The sequence below is a fragment of the Seriola dumerili genome, unplaced genomic scaffold (assembly GCF_002260705.1).
Source record: "Seriola dumerili isolate Sdu_G_001 unplaced genomic scaffold, Sdu_1.0 BDQW01000017.1, whole genome shotgun sequence".
NCBI lineage: Eukaryota > Metazoa > Chordata > Actinopteri > Carangiformes > Carangidae > Seriola > Seriola dumerili.
The window spans coordinates 6,385,757-6,402,959 of record NW_019174272.1 but is presented as its reverse complement, the minus strand read 5'-3'; the positions used below and the strand labels follow the sequence as shown (position 1 = coordinate 6,402,959).

The window sequence follows — 17,203 nt, the reverse complement described above, 5'->3', positions numbered from 1 at the left end:
GATGCGGGAGAACAATAAGTTACATCCAAGTTATAAAACTCAAATATAACTCTGACGGTAGAGCTCATTTAGAAGCTCAAAACTACTTTGTAACTCGCAGAAGCTTTTGATAATCTTTCTCAGCATGTCGCCATCTTCTTTTGAATCATCCCATCTCTGTTGCAGAGGATATTTAACAGACCATCTTAAGTTTCAGAAAAGAGAAAAAAAAAACATCAGAGGCAGCTAGTCACAAACATGTTGTCACTTTAGGTAGACTTGTCACTTTATACATTTTTTTTTAAGCTTGTAAATGAATTTAGTCTGTTGTCTGGTATACTTAGTCAATGACCCACTTGCCTAATCTTGAATAACAAATTGGTTCAGCCGCTTTATCTTTTTTCCAGATGTTGACAGCAGGATCATTTGTTTTTGGATGTCAGGATATACATCCGAACAAAAACAGACAGAGACAAGAAACACAGGGAGAGAGGAAGAAGAATTTAGACACCCCTTTGAAGAGTAACATTTTTATCACATATGCCACCGGTTAAAGTCTTTTTCTTAAATTAGTAATTAAGATATATTCCCTGATATATCCTCTATCAGACATGGCGGGGGCAAAACTATCTCCCAGAATCAAGGTGGCAAAATCAAAATTCCCAGAGCCCCTACCTTATTTCCAGTGGCACATTATTTTTTTTCCAGTAGGTGCCCTCAATACACAGATATCTGTGTGTCCCATTCTCAGGATCATCCTTCTTGCCACAGCTGTTGCCCAAGCACAAATTTAGGGTGTAGCATTGATTCAGCACCCAGTTTACCTTGTCCTGCCAATCTAATCAAGCATTTTCCATCCCACTTAACACTTATACAATCGTCCATGGGCTTGCTCTGCCAGCTCTTGGTTGACATACTGTGCGCCAACACCAACAACTCACAGTTAATACCCACGGCCTTCCAATAATATTGTCCTTGAGTTTTCTTTAGGAAACACTGTACAAGACGTATAGTGAACAGTGAGTGCGTAAACTGCAGTTTACTGCAGTTGGTTTATATTTTAAATGACAGTATTGAAAGATAGGAAGATACAATATACGTCACAATGCGTCACAATATACAGTTTTTCATTTCACATTGAATCATCAAAATCAGATGCCTGCAAGTACCTTACAATTTCCTTATAAACAATAAAAAAGTTATATAAGCAATCAAAAATTAATATATACTGTATATATTTACATTACAGTGTATGCATTGTATACATGTTTGAGGTCTAACAAATGAGTTGAATCCACTTTCCTTGAAAACTTGTGAAGGCGATATTCAAAATATTTTAATTTGCACATTATTTACATCCATGTATGCTACCTTGTCTTCTTCACTGGCTTTGTTAGAGCGGGTGTGTCCTCATGCGAGTGCGTGAAACAGACAATACAGGCATCCATTCATACAAACATTTCCCCATAGCACAACTAGTGGTCAAAAACTCCACAGGGAACCTTTAAGTAACTTAAGCAATAACAACAATTTCAGCATGACTTTAAAAAAAAAAGAAAAAAAGTCACAACTTTTTTCGTCACCACTTTGCTCTGGCTGAAAACTCATATGCTGTTTGTAATTTGACATTGAAAATAATCATGATTTCCAGATTGTTGTTTGGAAGCGTTGTTGTTCTCTAATATATTACATATATTGGTTGTTTTTTTGTTCACTAGATTAGAGCGACATTATGTTTGTGAAATATTACATTTATTACAGTTTGGTCAAAACAAGGCACTCAAAATATTTGTCCATTAAAATAATAACCCGCAATTTTTATGCAAAGACTTGTGGGTAATTATTGTTGTTAATTTACGTGTCACCCGTTTAGTTATTGAGCTTTAATAAAAATCAGCGAAACACAATGAACTGAGCTGGAATACATGTTTATATGGAAAGCATCGCTGTTCTTCCGGCTTCAGCCCTAAGATGAAAACATCAGTGTGAGTGTTCCATGCAACTGACAAATGAACCACAAGTTCTGTGGTGTGTTTTCAGGGTGCCAGGTGCTATGTTTGAATTGTGTTAATGTACGATTTTTGTGGCTGGAAAACACATCTTTTCTAACTTATTTATTTATTTATTTCTAGAAATGACACATGTATTAACATATTTGTTCCTTAAAACAATATGAACAAATATGAATGAGGCCACAAAGGACCAAATTTAATCAAAAGCAGACGCTGCACCTCTATAGATCAAATGATTTTAAGAGCTGTCACCACAATCCTTTTTACATTACTATGCTTGAGCCTTTTGTGGCTTTATATGAAATTGCGCTCCATACTATATGCTACATCTATCATCTGCCTCTGTGACTTTGCACCTGCTTTGTAAGTTGTGCAGTTAAGTGAATGGTGACACATTTGGCTCAGTAATGAAGTCTTTATGAAGCCAAATTAGAAAGGTCCAAACCTTAAATTAAAGCGGCCATTGATTTAATAAAGTAACATGATATAATTATTTAATTTTTATTGTGCAATGCGTGCATGTGAGAGAGACAGACACAGAGAACTAAAGAAAGAATGACATATACTGCTCCTGTTTTTTTTTTTTTTTTGCTGTTTTCTTTTTTTTGTGACTTGGTGTCAGTATATTTGAGCAGCACAAAGGCCCTTGCTTGCTGACACGCGTCTGCTAAGAGGTAAGGCGAACATCTGTCTCCTGTCACAAGCCTTCACATGCCTGCTTTTGCCCAACAAGCTATGATAAGCCACCATCGGTTCAGAGATGAGGCTACATGCAGTCTTAAATCTTCCAGCACCAAAATGGATGAATGGGTTAAAATGAAATTGAAATTGAATTTCTAAAGATGTAAGTAGAGGTAGGATCAAATGTTAATTAACTCCACTGTTTTAAGCTCAAAGGACACTCAGGACTCATCTCTTAATAGAAGTCAGTGCTGCTGCAGAGATCAGTGCAGGGAGTCTCTGCTCCATTATACTCAGTAAATTAAACTACTGTACACTAGTCTCAGACTCATGTCTCTGGCTTTATGAGCATATCATGAAGCAAGCGCTAACAAAGCAAAAGTGTTATTTAAAGGGGTTATTCCAGAAGGGAGGATTAGTTAACCCGATCTGTTAAATCAAAATTCAGGAAAATCACAAATTCTGTTCTAAAAGAAAACTCTCCTTATGCCAAGGGTTTACATTAACATACTTAGAGTAGCATGTATGGTTATGCTACTCTAAGTATGTTCATGTAAACCCTTGGCATAACATATAAGTTGACTTGTTTGCTTACATACTTTGCATCGTTATTTGCTTGTTTTAATACAATATACTTGCAATTAAAACAAAGCCATTAAACATAAATTTAGATAATAGCATCATATTGAGAGAATAACATTTCCATTTCAGATGTTATTTACACTGATTAAAATAAAAATGAAATGACATTTTATTGAATGTGGATGTTTGAAGGGGCGGACAACCAGTCTGAAGGATTTTTTCAAGTAATTTCCACTGTTGTGTTACTGGTGGTAAATCATAAAACACTGTAATGCTCATATTGAAACATATTCTTCTCAACTGTTTTGCACTAAACAAATAAATTCAAAGTTGATAAATGTTTTCACATTTATGTTTTTCACTGCTCTGTTTTGAGCTCAGATGCATTAGGTCATCTTAACTGTTGATCATCAACAATTAGCAATGCCCAACAATGATCACAGGCACAAAAAATTTATCAGCTGTTATATATTAACTCAAATCAGCATCCGGAACAGCCTCCTAATGATTTCCAATGAATTATGATCACTTGGGTTTCTATGTTTCCGCATACTACCCCCAGTCTGATCAAAGCTACAACATTATTGCGTATTGTCTTGGACTCGACTTAGACTAATTTGTTTTACGCTCTGAAATCAAATTTCTAAGGGTTACAGAAAGTACACATTTTTCCATCAGCTCTAAAGTTAACAACAAAATAGTTGTTTGTGTGCACACCACTGTGCATACTTAAGAGTCACATTAAAGAAGGAAAAATATATATGCCATCTTATGAATTTCTGTTTGAACCAATTTAATTTAGCAATAGTGTGATGCAATTACAGCTTTTTACATTTTAATATAAACAATCTTTCCATTGAAATACAGTATAACATGGGTCTGTGAACAATGCACTATAAGCAATAAATCAAACCGTGAAAGAATTACATTTTATATTTAATCTAATATGAACTCTACCTTAATAATATAAATGATATCTTTCTCTAATTTAATTGGCACTAGCTTGGTGCATATTGCTAATATAATTCTGGATTTCCATATTTAATGATGCATGCTTTTCACGGTGAATTTTACTTAGAAAATGTCGTCTTTAATGAACCTTAGAAAAATCTCTAATAGGCATAATTTCAGAAAATGTAACTTCTTTATTTAAAAGGTTCTGAGGCCAATTTTGCTGAGTGCAGTACTTAAAATCCAATAGTTGAAGTCTTGAGGAAGCAAATGTATCTATTTGTAAAGGTAGAGTGAGCAAATAGATTGTAATCCAAATGGCAGGGTACAGCAGGACTGGACTTCAAACTCTAAATGATTTCATAAGAAGGAATACTGTATTTGTGCTTATGCACACTCCACTTTCATTGTGTGGCTGCACTAAATGTTAAATAAAACAACGACGACGTGTTGCAAAATATCCCTCAAGCAGAATCCAATCCATATTAATAATGCTAAGAAAAAGTGGTATGCAAAGTAGGTATGAAAATCCATTACGCTTCTCTTTTTGATGTACCTTAAAGGCAATGTTTTGTTTTTTTCACTCAAATTGCCATACAAAAAGGATTATCCATACATTTGGAAATCTGTGGCACGGGTGTGCGATATCGGGATGAAGATATGATTTCCAGAGAAAGGTGTTCAATGAAGTTCTGCACTGGTTGAGTGGACAAATATGCTCTCCCGGGAAGCCGTCTGTGCATTGCGCTTGAATTAAACTCATGTGAAGCTGTAACATCTCTTTCCTCTTTTTCCTGTCTATCTACGCTCATGTGTTGAAATCAAAACAAACACTTACACGTGCACACGCTCATGTGCGCACACATACACACACACACACACACACACACACACACACACACACGCAAAAGTATTAAATTAGTTCCTCCACTTGCAGCAGTGTAACAAACACTTGGCGTTTCAGCACAGATTAACAGCAGGAGGGTCCATGACTGAGAGACACAAACATCGGACACAAGCACAGGAAGAAGACAGGAATGAAGAACTGTGCTGAGAAAATGAGAATAAATGGGTGTCAATTTCCATGTGGAATTGGTAACCAATGATCCATTAAGGCAGCCTTTCCACAACAGACAGACAAAATAGCCCGAATTAGAAGTGCCTGACATTTCAGTTAATTGCACTAACCATGTCAGCTCCACAGTAGCTGCAAACCAGGTTAAGCCTTTACTTTCTACCCACCATATGAAATGAGAGCAAAGGTCTCATACGTGCAGGAATCACTGCATGCAAATGATGGATAAATTATTTAAAAATACGCAAAATTAATTGTTTTTATCGTTAATGAGAGGGAAAAAAAAGCATCTTAAATCTGAGTCTGAAGGTAATATTAGCGGACAGGTGTATTTATGATGGAGAAAAGTGCCAAAGCTTTTGGTACTGACTCAGCAAACATGAAAGAAAACACACCTTGATGTCATGAAAGCAAAAGGTTTATTCATGTTTGAAATTACACAACTACCACAAGGAAGACTTTTCAGTCCAGGGTGTAGTCTGGTTAGAAAGTAACACTAAACATCTTTAATACATTAGAATCACTGCCACAAATCATTTGTCATGACTTTTTCAGTTTCAGAATCACATACAATAGAAAAAAGAGAAAAGAAGTCTTGAACCCTGTTGAACAGAGCTGGAAATTTACAGTTCTGAATACTGAAACCTCTATGCATTACAGTTTTTATAGTGATTTTTTTTCTTTTTTTTGCATGATTTAGTAACAAGATGAGCAACATTCAAAATGTTTTTTTTTCTTCAGTATTTACAACAGTTTCACTGTTTGGTGTTAATTTATCAACAATGTTCATCGCACCCCCGTCCCCCCCACACCCCCACCCCCCCCGGTAAAAGCCACAGACCAACAACTTCTTCTTCACCCTGCCCGCGCCCTCCCCGCGCTATTTTCCATGGTATTAATTAATTGTTATCATTTTCATTTTTTTATTTTTGTCATTTTAAGTTGCGGTTCCAGCAACAGCATTTTATTAAAAGATTAAAATATACATTAGATTACATAGAGAGTGAAGAGTTTACAGTGTTACAAGATGTAATCAAAATAACTACATAAAAACATTAAATAAGGGCAAAAGAAACGATGGTGGTGATATTGTTTAGAGGTAGTAAGTGAGCACTCTAAGCTACAGAAAAAGTTGGAAATTATTGGTTTCTATGGATTTGAATGAGGTAATAAAGCTGTGGATTGATTGGTGGGATGTATAATTACTCTTTAGCTATATTATGTACAACTTTTCCTGTGTAATGGGGGCCTGCTCCTGTGCCATGAAGGAATGATCTACTGTGGGGGATTTGTTGATTTCCATAAGCAGTACAAAAAAAAAAAATGTTTACATATGTACATACTAAACATCAAATTATAAAATATGGAATGGTGTCATGATATAGTCAAGCAATCAATTACACTTCTTTATGCTCCAGAGTTTGAATAGTCATTCCCTTGTACTAATGTATACGGCTGTAAGGCGAAAATAAATCTTGAAAGGAACTACAAAGCTGCCATTGAGCTGTCAACAGTAGCATTGTTGAGTTGCCGGACAAGATTGCGAGCACATTACAGTCAAAGAAACAGCTGCTTTAATCTATGTATTGTAAGAACTGAAAGAGAACGCAATTATCAAAATGGAGGGTAGTGATTAAATCAAGAATCAAACAAATGGGCATTTAAAATGTCATAAAATGTCACGTTAAATACACAAGTGTCATCCAGTATTTTGAGTTCGGAGGAGACAATTATCCTGAAAGTTTACAGAGTAACATCTGAGGGCTGTTTTTCTATTTGTACACATGTGTGCTTACTCCTACGACAAACAAATAAGGGCACGGTGATTAACGGCTGATTTATGAAGACAGAAAGAAAGCACTGAACAATCAGGAAAACACTCAGTGTTCGTGATGGAGGATGTCATTTGTGTGGCATGGTCGTGGGAAATTTTAAGGTACAGGAAAACAAATTTGTAGTGATTTTTTTTTCTTTTTAATATCCTCTGCAGTTGGTCAGACAGTTAGAGAGAGTCCATGCCCAGCTTGAGGCGAAGATGCATTAATAGCGGATCAATTCGAGGTATCGGAGTGCACACTTCCAGGTCCTTCTGTCGGAGATATTACAGAAGACGGAGTCGTTGCATCTTGCCATCCCCCATTAGCCTGGGACACAAATGGGAGAGGTTGAGATTACAATCACAATCTCTGCAACATGAGCTCGCTGCAGTTTTATCCCCAAAATGTAACACAACACTCCAGAAATGGAAAGGAAACAGAATAAAACTGATAGGTTGCACTAATGTGTCAGCCGATATTAAAATGTTGCAAATACACTGATGCCGTGTGATTAGTCCAGACTCTGAGCACTCTTTACATTACAGTAGCATCAGCACAGAGACTCTCTGAAACAAATTTGTCTCGTGTCCCGACCAATGGGAGCAGTCCCCGAAATCAGTGTCTAAGCAGATTTCAGCAGCGGCCGACAGCTTGTCGCTACATATTCTCCTGTCAGTCAAGAAGAGGGAGGGCTCGGGCCAGGGTGAGGTGGGGAGAGCTGAGTGGAAGTGACAGGGCAGGGCCTCTCCAAGAGAGCCAGTCTTAGCCAGCCTGACTTTCCTTTGCTCCAGGCATGACCTAGCCTTTACTGGATCCCTCTACGTCACCGCCAACAAAGCTAAAGGTTAGTCTATGCTAATATATCTTTAAGGCACTTTCAGGGATCTTGCTACAAAACAGAAGCTTTGCCAAAATTTGACTTGCTCAAAAATATTTCATTACTGTATTACTATTTTGTTCTGACTCTCTGTTCTCATGCGTTAAGGTAGCTCGGCGCCGTCAGTTGCTGTTTGAACAGGGATCACACTGAGCTGTGGAGAGCCAGTAGGCACAGGTCTACACTGCACACGGAAGTGAGAAACCTTGTGAGAAAGTGAAAAACACTTGATCCTGTGAGGAGTTGACATGTCTAAAGAGCTTATAGCAATAAAGCTTCAGCAAAGCCAAAATGACACCAAACGCAGTGAACGCTGGCAACAGCCCCCACCATTTGTTTACATTAAATATGTTCATTTTTTTTCATAGACATCTTTTTTTTTTTTTCTTTTTTCTTTTTTAAATTTCCAGCAACACTGATGTAAATTCAACACCTTATTTTTTGATGCTTAAGCTTTCAATAGTATTAGTGTGAATATGCATGCATTTTACCCAACAGGCATAACAACATAAAGAGAGCAAATACTGAGGTTCTGTCTTTTTTGGGAGAGAGAGGAAAAAAAAAGAGAGAGAGAGAGCTGTCTGATACCATTTCTCTCTCTCTCCCTCTCTCTTCATCCTCTCTCATCAGCGAAATTAATCTTTACTCTGATAGCTTCAGATTATGCGCTGCTTTACAAAAAGGCGCCATATCAAATCTCATCAAGAAAGATGGAATTCATGTCTGGAAAAGGGCTGCGGGCGATCACATGTTCATATTTTATCATGAAGATAAGGCTATGGAAAATTCTGTGAAGCATTTCAAAACAGCTAAAATGCAACAGATACCCGACAGTGAAAGGACTTCTTTTTTTTTTTTTTTTTCCATCTCATTTTTGGTTTGAGTCAAACAAAGTATTAAAGGATGTTTATTAAAGTAAAACTGGAGGTTTCATTCCCCTGCTGTGTAATATGTTTTATCAAATTCAACTTTTATTCATATCAGGTGGCAAAGTGACAAGACACAATGTGTAATATTTTACTGCGCACGCTTCGGGAAGCTGACACGCATGAAAGCGTGTGTCTGTCTGTATCTCACATGTGTGTAATGGAATATAATGGACTGTGCCGTCATTGCTTATAATTAAAAATAGAATATTCTCATGATGAAAAACAGAAGTAACTCATTTCACACTGCAACAATCTACATGTGCAACCAATAAAAAAGCTCTACTTACATTCAAGCCATGTGGACTATACATCGTGTTTCCCCCAAGAGCATCATTGTATCCTGCCGTCTGACTGATAACATGGCGCAGGGTATCCACCTGAGGGGACAGACAAGGTGTGCAAGCTGGTCAACTGGGTGTCTCGCAGCCGTCCAACACCAACTGTAAACATGCTCAGTGAAGCAACAGATAGTGACTAGTGTGAAATCACAAAGGGACTTCGGAGACAGCAAATGTACTAAACAGATTTGTAACACAGCTAATAGATTTTCTAATGAAAGAAACAAACAAACATGTAATGTCAGGGTATCACTAGCATGCTGTCTATTACATCTATTACATCTATAGTGGCTATGGAATAAGAAACAAAAATAAAAGCACAAGTGACAATAACGTAACATACACTACGGCTGTTTTAAATTAGCTTTTATTTTTTTTATTTTTTTACCATAATCATGAATAAGCATCTATTTTTTTTTTTTTTTTTTTTTTTTTTTTTTTTATTGTCTCGTAAGCACATGGTTGTGATTGTGTGTCGGTTGTGTAGCTGCGTTAAACTTACAAAATGGAGGACATCAACAACAAACAATAACAAGATGAGACAGGAAGACAGCAATATAGAGTACAGAAAAAAGGGGGGAGGGGGAAACACAGTACCAAAAACCCAATACCAACCCAAGAGCTCAAGTCAAAGCCAAATGCATTCACAAAATGTTTGGAATAGTAACCAGGAAGTTGCTTTGTGTTATGATAGCAGTGGGGTGGGATTATATTTTGGCTGCCAAAATATTCCATCCAAAGCGAAATAGTCATAAACACTTGAGTCAATCGGAGGTTAGTGGAGGCCTCGCTGTGGTAATTTGAACTGCCCTCCCATGAGCAGCATGTTTTTCCTATTTTCTGTTTTTGGTTTAATGTGCTTCAGACTGCACTGTGGATGGCTCAGTACACAGGCAAGACAAGCACAGCTCTCTGCACTGGTAGTCAGGAACTGTCCCTGATTGTTGATCCTACCTGTGACTGTACATTGGCTCCGACTTGTGCCCCTTGGTAAGAATCCCCATTCAGACTCTGCATGCTCAAGAACATGTCCCCAGAGTTTGGGAGGTTAAAAGAACCTGAAGAACCTGGAAAGGGAAGATGTAAGTAGCTGAATACATGAGAGGGCTATAAAGGGAAAGCACAGACACACACACACACACACACACACACACACACACACACACACAAGTAACGCAGACACACACACACACCGCGCGTGTGTCTGCATACACAGACCCAACTCAGGCAGACAAATGCACTAAAGGAAGACTCCCATAAAGCAAGCAACTACAAGGGTGAAGGAAGGGAACCAAAGAAACAAACAGAAGAGGACTGGAGAGGATCTTTTCACGGATGCGGTGGACACAAATGAAAATGAAAATCACATGACACAAAGGGACCAGTTCTATATGTGGTTGGTCGCTTAAGCTCCCAATTGTTCCACATCACCTACTTCCAGTCTAACTTTGGCAGGGAGGTATATCACATGGTAAATGACAAGGACAATAAGAAGCTTATGAAAAGACCAGTACCAGTAAACATGTTGCTTAAAAGAGTGTTTTTGCTCTCTGCAGAATCCAGCTGAAACTCTTCATCTTTCATCTGGAATCCTGGGTGCAAGAAAAAGGGACCACTTCATAAGCTTACCACATCCCGACGCAGGGCAACCTAGTCCAAACTCAGCATCATTACATCACTCATTAAACCTTTTGGGCTTTATTCAATATGAACTGCATATGTCATTTTTATATAACACTATTACTGTAGGTAAAATACTCCCAGCAATTATGTTTCTCTTTATTTAGCAAAAAAGAAAAGAAAAGAAAAAAGCTCTACCGCTCAGTGGGACTACAACTACATACCATTGCATTACAAATGACAGGAAGTTGACAGAAAGTCAAGGGAAAACAAATCCCATGGCATCATTTTGAATTCTTGCCTTTTTTTTTCTATTTTGCCAAAAATACATGTGTTCTCGGTTCACAAGTCAGGAACGCTCTCTTTATGCATGAGTTTGCTTGGCATCAACTGTCTTATAGACAGGAGACACTGTGATCCCCAAGCTGGGAGCAGAGCCTGTCACTCTTGCCTGTGTGAATGGTGCATGAGAGAGTGAGGCAGGTAGGCAGCAGGTTAAAGGCTGAGGTAGAGGGCAGATCTTTTTTTGTCTATATGCAGGAGTGCCTACCGGAGTTAGGTGTGGTAGGGGAGTTGGCCTGGCTGTTCTGCACTGCAGCGGCTGCAGCATGTGCTGCATTTACAGCAGTCTTGGCGGCATACAGGTTGGCTTCTTCCTGAAACTTGCCGATATTTTTCTTGTACCGGATCCTTTTGTTGCCAAACCAGTTGGATACCTGTGTGGGAGAGCAGAAGGAGGAGGAGCAGAGGAGTCAGACGTCAAGCAGCCACAGCACCGTGCACTGAGCAGTGTGATTGTTTCAAGATGTCATGTTTGGGTCCATCAAGTACCCAATTCCCAGCCCCTGCAGTAATGTCCGCCGGGTACACAAGCTAATTAAGCCATAATCAGGAGCCACTTGTGTCTTCTCATGGATGGGAGCATGACATGCTCTCAGATCTGTCTCCTGACAAAACTAAAACACAAGGGGCTCCCACTGCTCAGACACTAACGTCAAAGTATTATATATATTCCTCACATTTGTTGTTGAGGATACGAATTCTCACATTTCCCTCAGTGAAATATATGAATCTTCATATTTTACCCTCTGAAGAATGAGCACTGATTCCAGATAAGTGAGTCTAATCATCTGACACCTAATCTAAATATACATGTGCAATTATTTGAATTAAAATATATGTGTTCAATCGTTTAACTAAGTGCCGATAGGAAATAGAGCTGTTACGTATGTAAGCCTGCATGTTACCACAAAGAGAAAACTGGAAAATTTGTGTTAAATGTTCATATTTGACTATAATATTAATACTAACACAAATTAAAGCTGATGAAACAGCTGTGTGTATGTGTGTGTATGTGTACATGCATGCTCAGTGATTGAGGAAGCAACTTTTTTTTATCAAAAACAAGAGTTGGAGGGTAAAGACCTGCAGACATGTGGAGCAGTAAACACAGATTATTGGGCTGGCACTGTTAGTGGATGATGTGGTTTAAGTATAGTGAATATTTTACTGAGGTGAAATTGAACTCTACAGGCACGAGGAAGTACTGAGTTCAAATTAATGTCTCAAACTGGGTATATTCAGATTTAGAGCAGGAGGAAATGCTAATTTCGTTGGACTGCAGTGGTGACATCCAACATCAGTCAGACACTGAAAAGTTGTATGAGGGGTGAGCCTTATGTGTGAATGCTGGCTCTGCAATAACAGTGGAATAATAATGAGATGATGCTTGTTTTTAATGGTCCTATAAATTAGAGTGTGTTGTCGTGGTGCTGCTGCCCCCCTCTCAGGCCCTGCAGCCCACGGCTGGACCAGCCAAAGAGCAGCTGCCCCTAATGACGCTTTATTTAATTTCCACCCATGTGCTTAAATTTTAATATCCCCAGCAGCCCGCCAATGCTGTGGCGTGAAAACTGACTGGATTTGCAGGACATCAGATCATTTCTATCCTGCACGTCTCTGTGCTCTAAATCTTTAATATCTAGGCAATTAAAATTAATGACCATTCAGGCGAGGCCCACTGTTGGCAGGGTTTCCTTGACATCAATTGTTTGATGGGTTTACCTAGAGGTTAAACTAACAAGCAAGGTTTAATTGGAAGCAATGAAAGCCCTGGCCATCATCCTTTTTACTTAACCTGCTTATAGTGGATTGTAGAGCCAAAGACGATACAATATTCTCGCTGTTTAAGACAGCTCGCAGAGCGCACACAAACCCCTGAAAATCATAGCAAATCTTTTCTAAAGCTCATCTGTCTTTAATTTAGCAACATGTTCATGCAAACAGTGTATTAAACAGAACTGCATTTATTAGAATGTCAGCTGTAGTGTTTGCACATGAAAACATATTCATTCGTTCATTGTCAAAGTGGCTGATACAGACTATTTTACTTTCTACCAAATATGTCAGTGATCCGTGTTCATTCTAAAGTGTTCTAGTAAAACGAGACAGATTATTTCGAGAAATGGTAACAGTGAAACATAAACATGTTATTTACTTTATTCCGCTCTCGTCCTTCATGACGAAGAGTGTTATGACTGTATTCTACCACTATATGGTGTTACAAGCCTGGACAGTCTCAGCAGAGTTGGCATCAAATCCTCCAGACGTTACACCACCCTTCTCTGTTCTACAGACACACACCCGCACACACACACACACACACACACACACACACACTTCTCTCCTGCCCACTGAACTCTGGCTTTAGTGATTCTCAGGTTCAACTAAATATTGAACAAATGCACGGCACTGGAAGGTGTGGAGCACAACCCAATCTACAGAACTAATTCCCTTTTATCTCGTGGCAGGCCATGCATTCAATTGACTCCTATGTGTGGTGAGAACCAGGTTGTGAGACTGAATTACCTGACATCAGCAGCCTCAAAGGCAGCGATTGTATAATGACCACGCAGACTCCTTGCAAGTACACGATACCATTGCTTTCATTGCTGCCCACTCCAGAGGCTGCGGAGCTGTAGTTAATCATTCAAACTATTTCACTCTATTTCAGGTCAATACTCCTCGCCGGCTGATGTACAGCAATGCATGATCTGTCTATGATCTCAATATATCTGAGGTATAATAATGCCGTAGGTCTTAAATAACATATACAAAGGTGGCCCTGATACCATCAGTCACACAGGCTGCATCAATAACTCAAGTCTTTGTTTCTATAAATTCACTGATCTGAAATAAGTGTAATAATGTATATGAAGCTTAATGCACTTAAAATGTTGACCCATTCACACAGATTATAACAAACACTGCCTTCTGTAAACCCTGACACAAACCACAGCCATCCAATCCCATGCCTTCATTCAGGAGCCCAGCATGGCGCATGCAAGGTGACAGAGGCAATAAGACGGCGTCCTGCGTTTAGAGAGCCACGCTTAACAATGCCAACAGCTCATTGCACTGCAGCTGTTTGCTATAAACAAGCGGGATTCACTATTAATCAGATCAATGTGTACATTCTTTTTGTAGCATGAATAAAAGACCGGATTTGCAGTGCAGGAATCTCCCGAGGTAAAGAGGCTTTGCTCTTTACGACTGCATCGCTTGCATCTGAAACGATCCCCGCTGAAACGGTGCAGGGTGTTTCGTCAGCGATGATGTATTGAGCCAAGCTACGGACTGATATTGGCATACCATTCACAATAGATGGTTTTTACTTAATGAACTGCTTGTGCAATTAACAAAGCACTGAAAAAAAAAAAAAAAGAAAGAGTTTGGGGGTGTTTGAAAAAATGACTTAGCTGAGCACTCAGCGTGGCCACAGCGAGTGGTTTGTGACTCTGAAAGGCCGGGGCACGGTGAGGGATAACACACTTACGGTGCGCTCGGCCTCATGTCGAGCATCCGACTTTGTTATTCACTTAAAATGAGCCAAAGCACTAAGAATAAGTCAATAAGAATGTCTGCCATGGCCTCCGCTTGTCGAGGAGTACGCCGCAAATGGGGCCTGAGATGAGTTCAAGTGAATTTTTAAAAGCCCTCTAATTTCTGCATGGACTGATTTGTTCTCATGGGAGCTGCTACATTGGTCTGTTGTGCAAGGCACTCAGAAAACAGTGGAGTGGAGCTCCATTTGTGAGGGTCGGTGGCCATTCTTTAGCCGCCATAAAGCGCACAGTGATCACTGTGGGGTGGGTGTGGGGTAAATAAACTCAGAGTGCAGTTTGAAGATTCCAAAGACCACACAATTAGTCGACGCTCTACAACAAACAAAAATAAATTAAATAAATAAATAAATAAATAATGTGGTAAACAATAGCCAAAAAAGTAAAATTTCATGTGACACATTTGTACAGACAGAATATGGTGATAACATGAGTGTAGTGTAAAAAATTAAAATAAAAAAAAAAAATGCATCAATCAAAAAATAGTCTGTGTTCTTGTGTGACTTAAAGGTGGGATGTAAATGCTGGAAAATTCTTATCCGCTCTTTCAGAAATGTAAATTCAAATTTTAAAATACTGTAGTTGATGATAACATTAGCATTGGTCCAGTAGTGTGAGGGAGGGAGGTTCTGTGCAGTGGCAAACTGTGAGGCTATTACATACATAAACAAAGGAGATACAAAAAAATGAAAACAGTGGATCAGGAGAAGTTATGACATACCTGTGATACTGTGATGGTGCTTCCCACCCCCTGAAGGCAAAAAAGAATGGGCTTTTACAGTATCTGACTCTTCATGACTACACTCAATATACCCCTCAACACCCCCTCCCCACACAGAAAAAAAAACACTGTAGATTATTGTATAGATTCATGGTTCTCTGATATTGTGTCTCATGAGGACAACCATAGAACAATAGAGTATGAGAAATCTAGATAGTAGTCACAATCATAGCATGAAAAGAGCACAGGATAATAATTGGATGTGGGGGTTAGGTGTGAGAGATATTGCCTTCAGGTTTACCCAACAAGGAGGCTATGCTATATATAAAGTGGGAAAGTCACATCTTTAAGTCTAAAATATAACTGTGAATTAGCAGAGTCCTGCAAGGTCACCTGAACAGCAAACATACTAATAAATAGCCAGTATCACCCAGCGCTTCTGAAGCACCAGACTTTAACTGCTTTTCTTAAAGTAATGGATGATGCCATTTTTTTTTTTTCTTTTTTTTTTTTTTTTCTTCCCAGCTTATGACCTGAGCGTCTGACCGGGCAACAGAGAGAGCACACATGGTGGATGGGAATGAGAGGGAAAAATGGCAGGGGACCCAGCGTTGGGGTGGCTAAGGAAGGACAGCATAGTGCTTTGATTGAGGCCAAGATGATATAGGCCTCCCCTCCCTGTGGCCCTGCTCTGACTGACTGGGACCAGCCTTGACTGAAGCATCATTAGGCAGTCACAATGTCAAGGTTAGCTAAGGACATTGTGTCTTGGTGGTGTGACCTACGGTAACTATCCCTCTAGGCTCTAGCCTTTCCCACCCTGATTACCCACCAGCTACTGTTAGATGAGCACTACCCACCTGGGAAACTGTGATGCTGCACTTCTTGGCCAGCTCCTCTTTCGCCTCCTCGCTCGGATACGGGTTGCTGAGGTGCGAGTAGAAATATTCGTTCAAAATTTCCGTCGCCTGCTTGCTGAAGTTTCTCCTTTTCCGCCTGAGTGGGGAGCAAAACGAGAGAAAGGCCGAGCAAGCCTATTAGTGGGACCAGCATTAACTCATCCATTTGGATCGCACAAATTGCACAATCAATCTCACACATAAATGGTGAAAATAATGAGGAATGGGCTCTAAGGGCCCTCAGGAGCAGAATATCGTGTCCTGCTCCAAGAGTCCCGTCAACACACAGAAGACCACACTCCAACCAATAAACTGACAAGCGCGCGCGCACACACACACACACACACAAACAAACACGCAGTAACAAAACACATACAATGTTTAATTTGGTCTGTTGGTCTCCAATCTCCAGTCCAAGCGTGTAATGTGTAGAGTTTAGTGCAGCGGATGGGTGGGCTTCGTGATGGAGCGCAAAGCCCAGTCGGAGTGCATCTCGGTACATTATAGAAATCACGGCATGCACAGTTGAGCATTGTTCCTGAAGTGCCACAGCCCCAGGGATCTCCAGTAGAAACAAGCAAACTCTAACTAGATCTGGGTCCCCTTCCCTCCCAAGGGCACTACTTATCATGTTGTTGAGCATTTGCTTATTTTGCCTTGTTTACTGCACTTCACACAGGCAGTGGGCAGCAAATGTGCTTCCACTCGGCTTGTTTGGCCCGAACTTGAGCTCCGCACTGCTCCACACTGTTAGTGATTAGAGTAATCCACAACACCTGCCGATGACCTCCCCTCCATCCATTACACATGACTCGGCCCC

The 17,203-nt window shown here is 39.6% G+C and overlaps 1 protein-coding gene across 6 annotated transcripts in view; it reads right to left on the bottom strand.

Annotated features, from left to right (window-relative positions):
• Nucleotides 1–6,173: 6,173 nt before the first annotated feature.
• The window catches only part of pbx3 (PBX homeobox 3), a 57,763-nt gene continuing 46,733 nt past the window's right edge, over nucleotides 6,174–17,203 (bottom strand). Inside the window, exons 5-11 of one of the 6 annotated variants that reach the window (XM_022753713.1) lie at nucleotides 16,345–16,480; nucleotides 15,485–15,514; nucleotides 11,412–11,577; nucleotides 10,756–10,833; nucleotides 10,196–10,308; nucleotides 9,191–9,280; nucleotides 6,174–7,424 (exon numbers count right to left, since the gene is read on the bottom strand). In XM_022753713.1, coding sequence (XP_022609434.1) covers nucleotides 7,332–7,424; nucleotides 9,191–9,280; nucleotides 10,196–10,308; nucleotides 10,756–10,833; nucleotides 11,412–11,577; nucleotides 15,485–15,514; nucleotides 16,345–16,480 — 706 coding nt within the window. In that variant the 3' untranslated portion in view covers nucleotides 6,174–7,331. The remainder of the gene's footprint in view (nucleotides 7,425–9,190; nucleotides 9,281–10,195; nucleotides 10,309–10,755; nucleotides 10,834–11,411; nucleotides 11,578–15,484; nucleotides 15,515–16,344; nucleotides 16,481–17,203) is intronic. The other 5 variants (XM_022753721.1, XM_022753729.1, XM_022753746.1 and 2 more) reach the window with 5 other exon arrangements.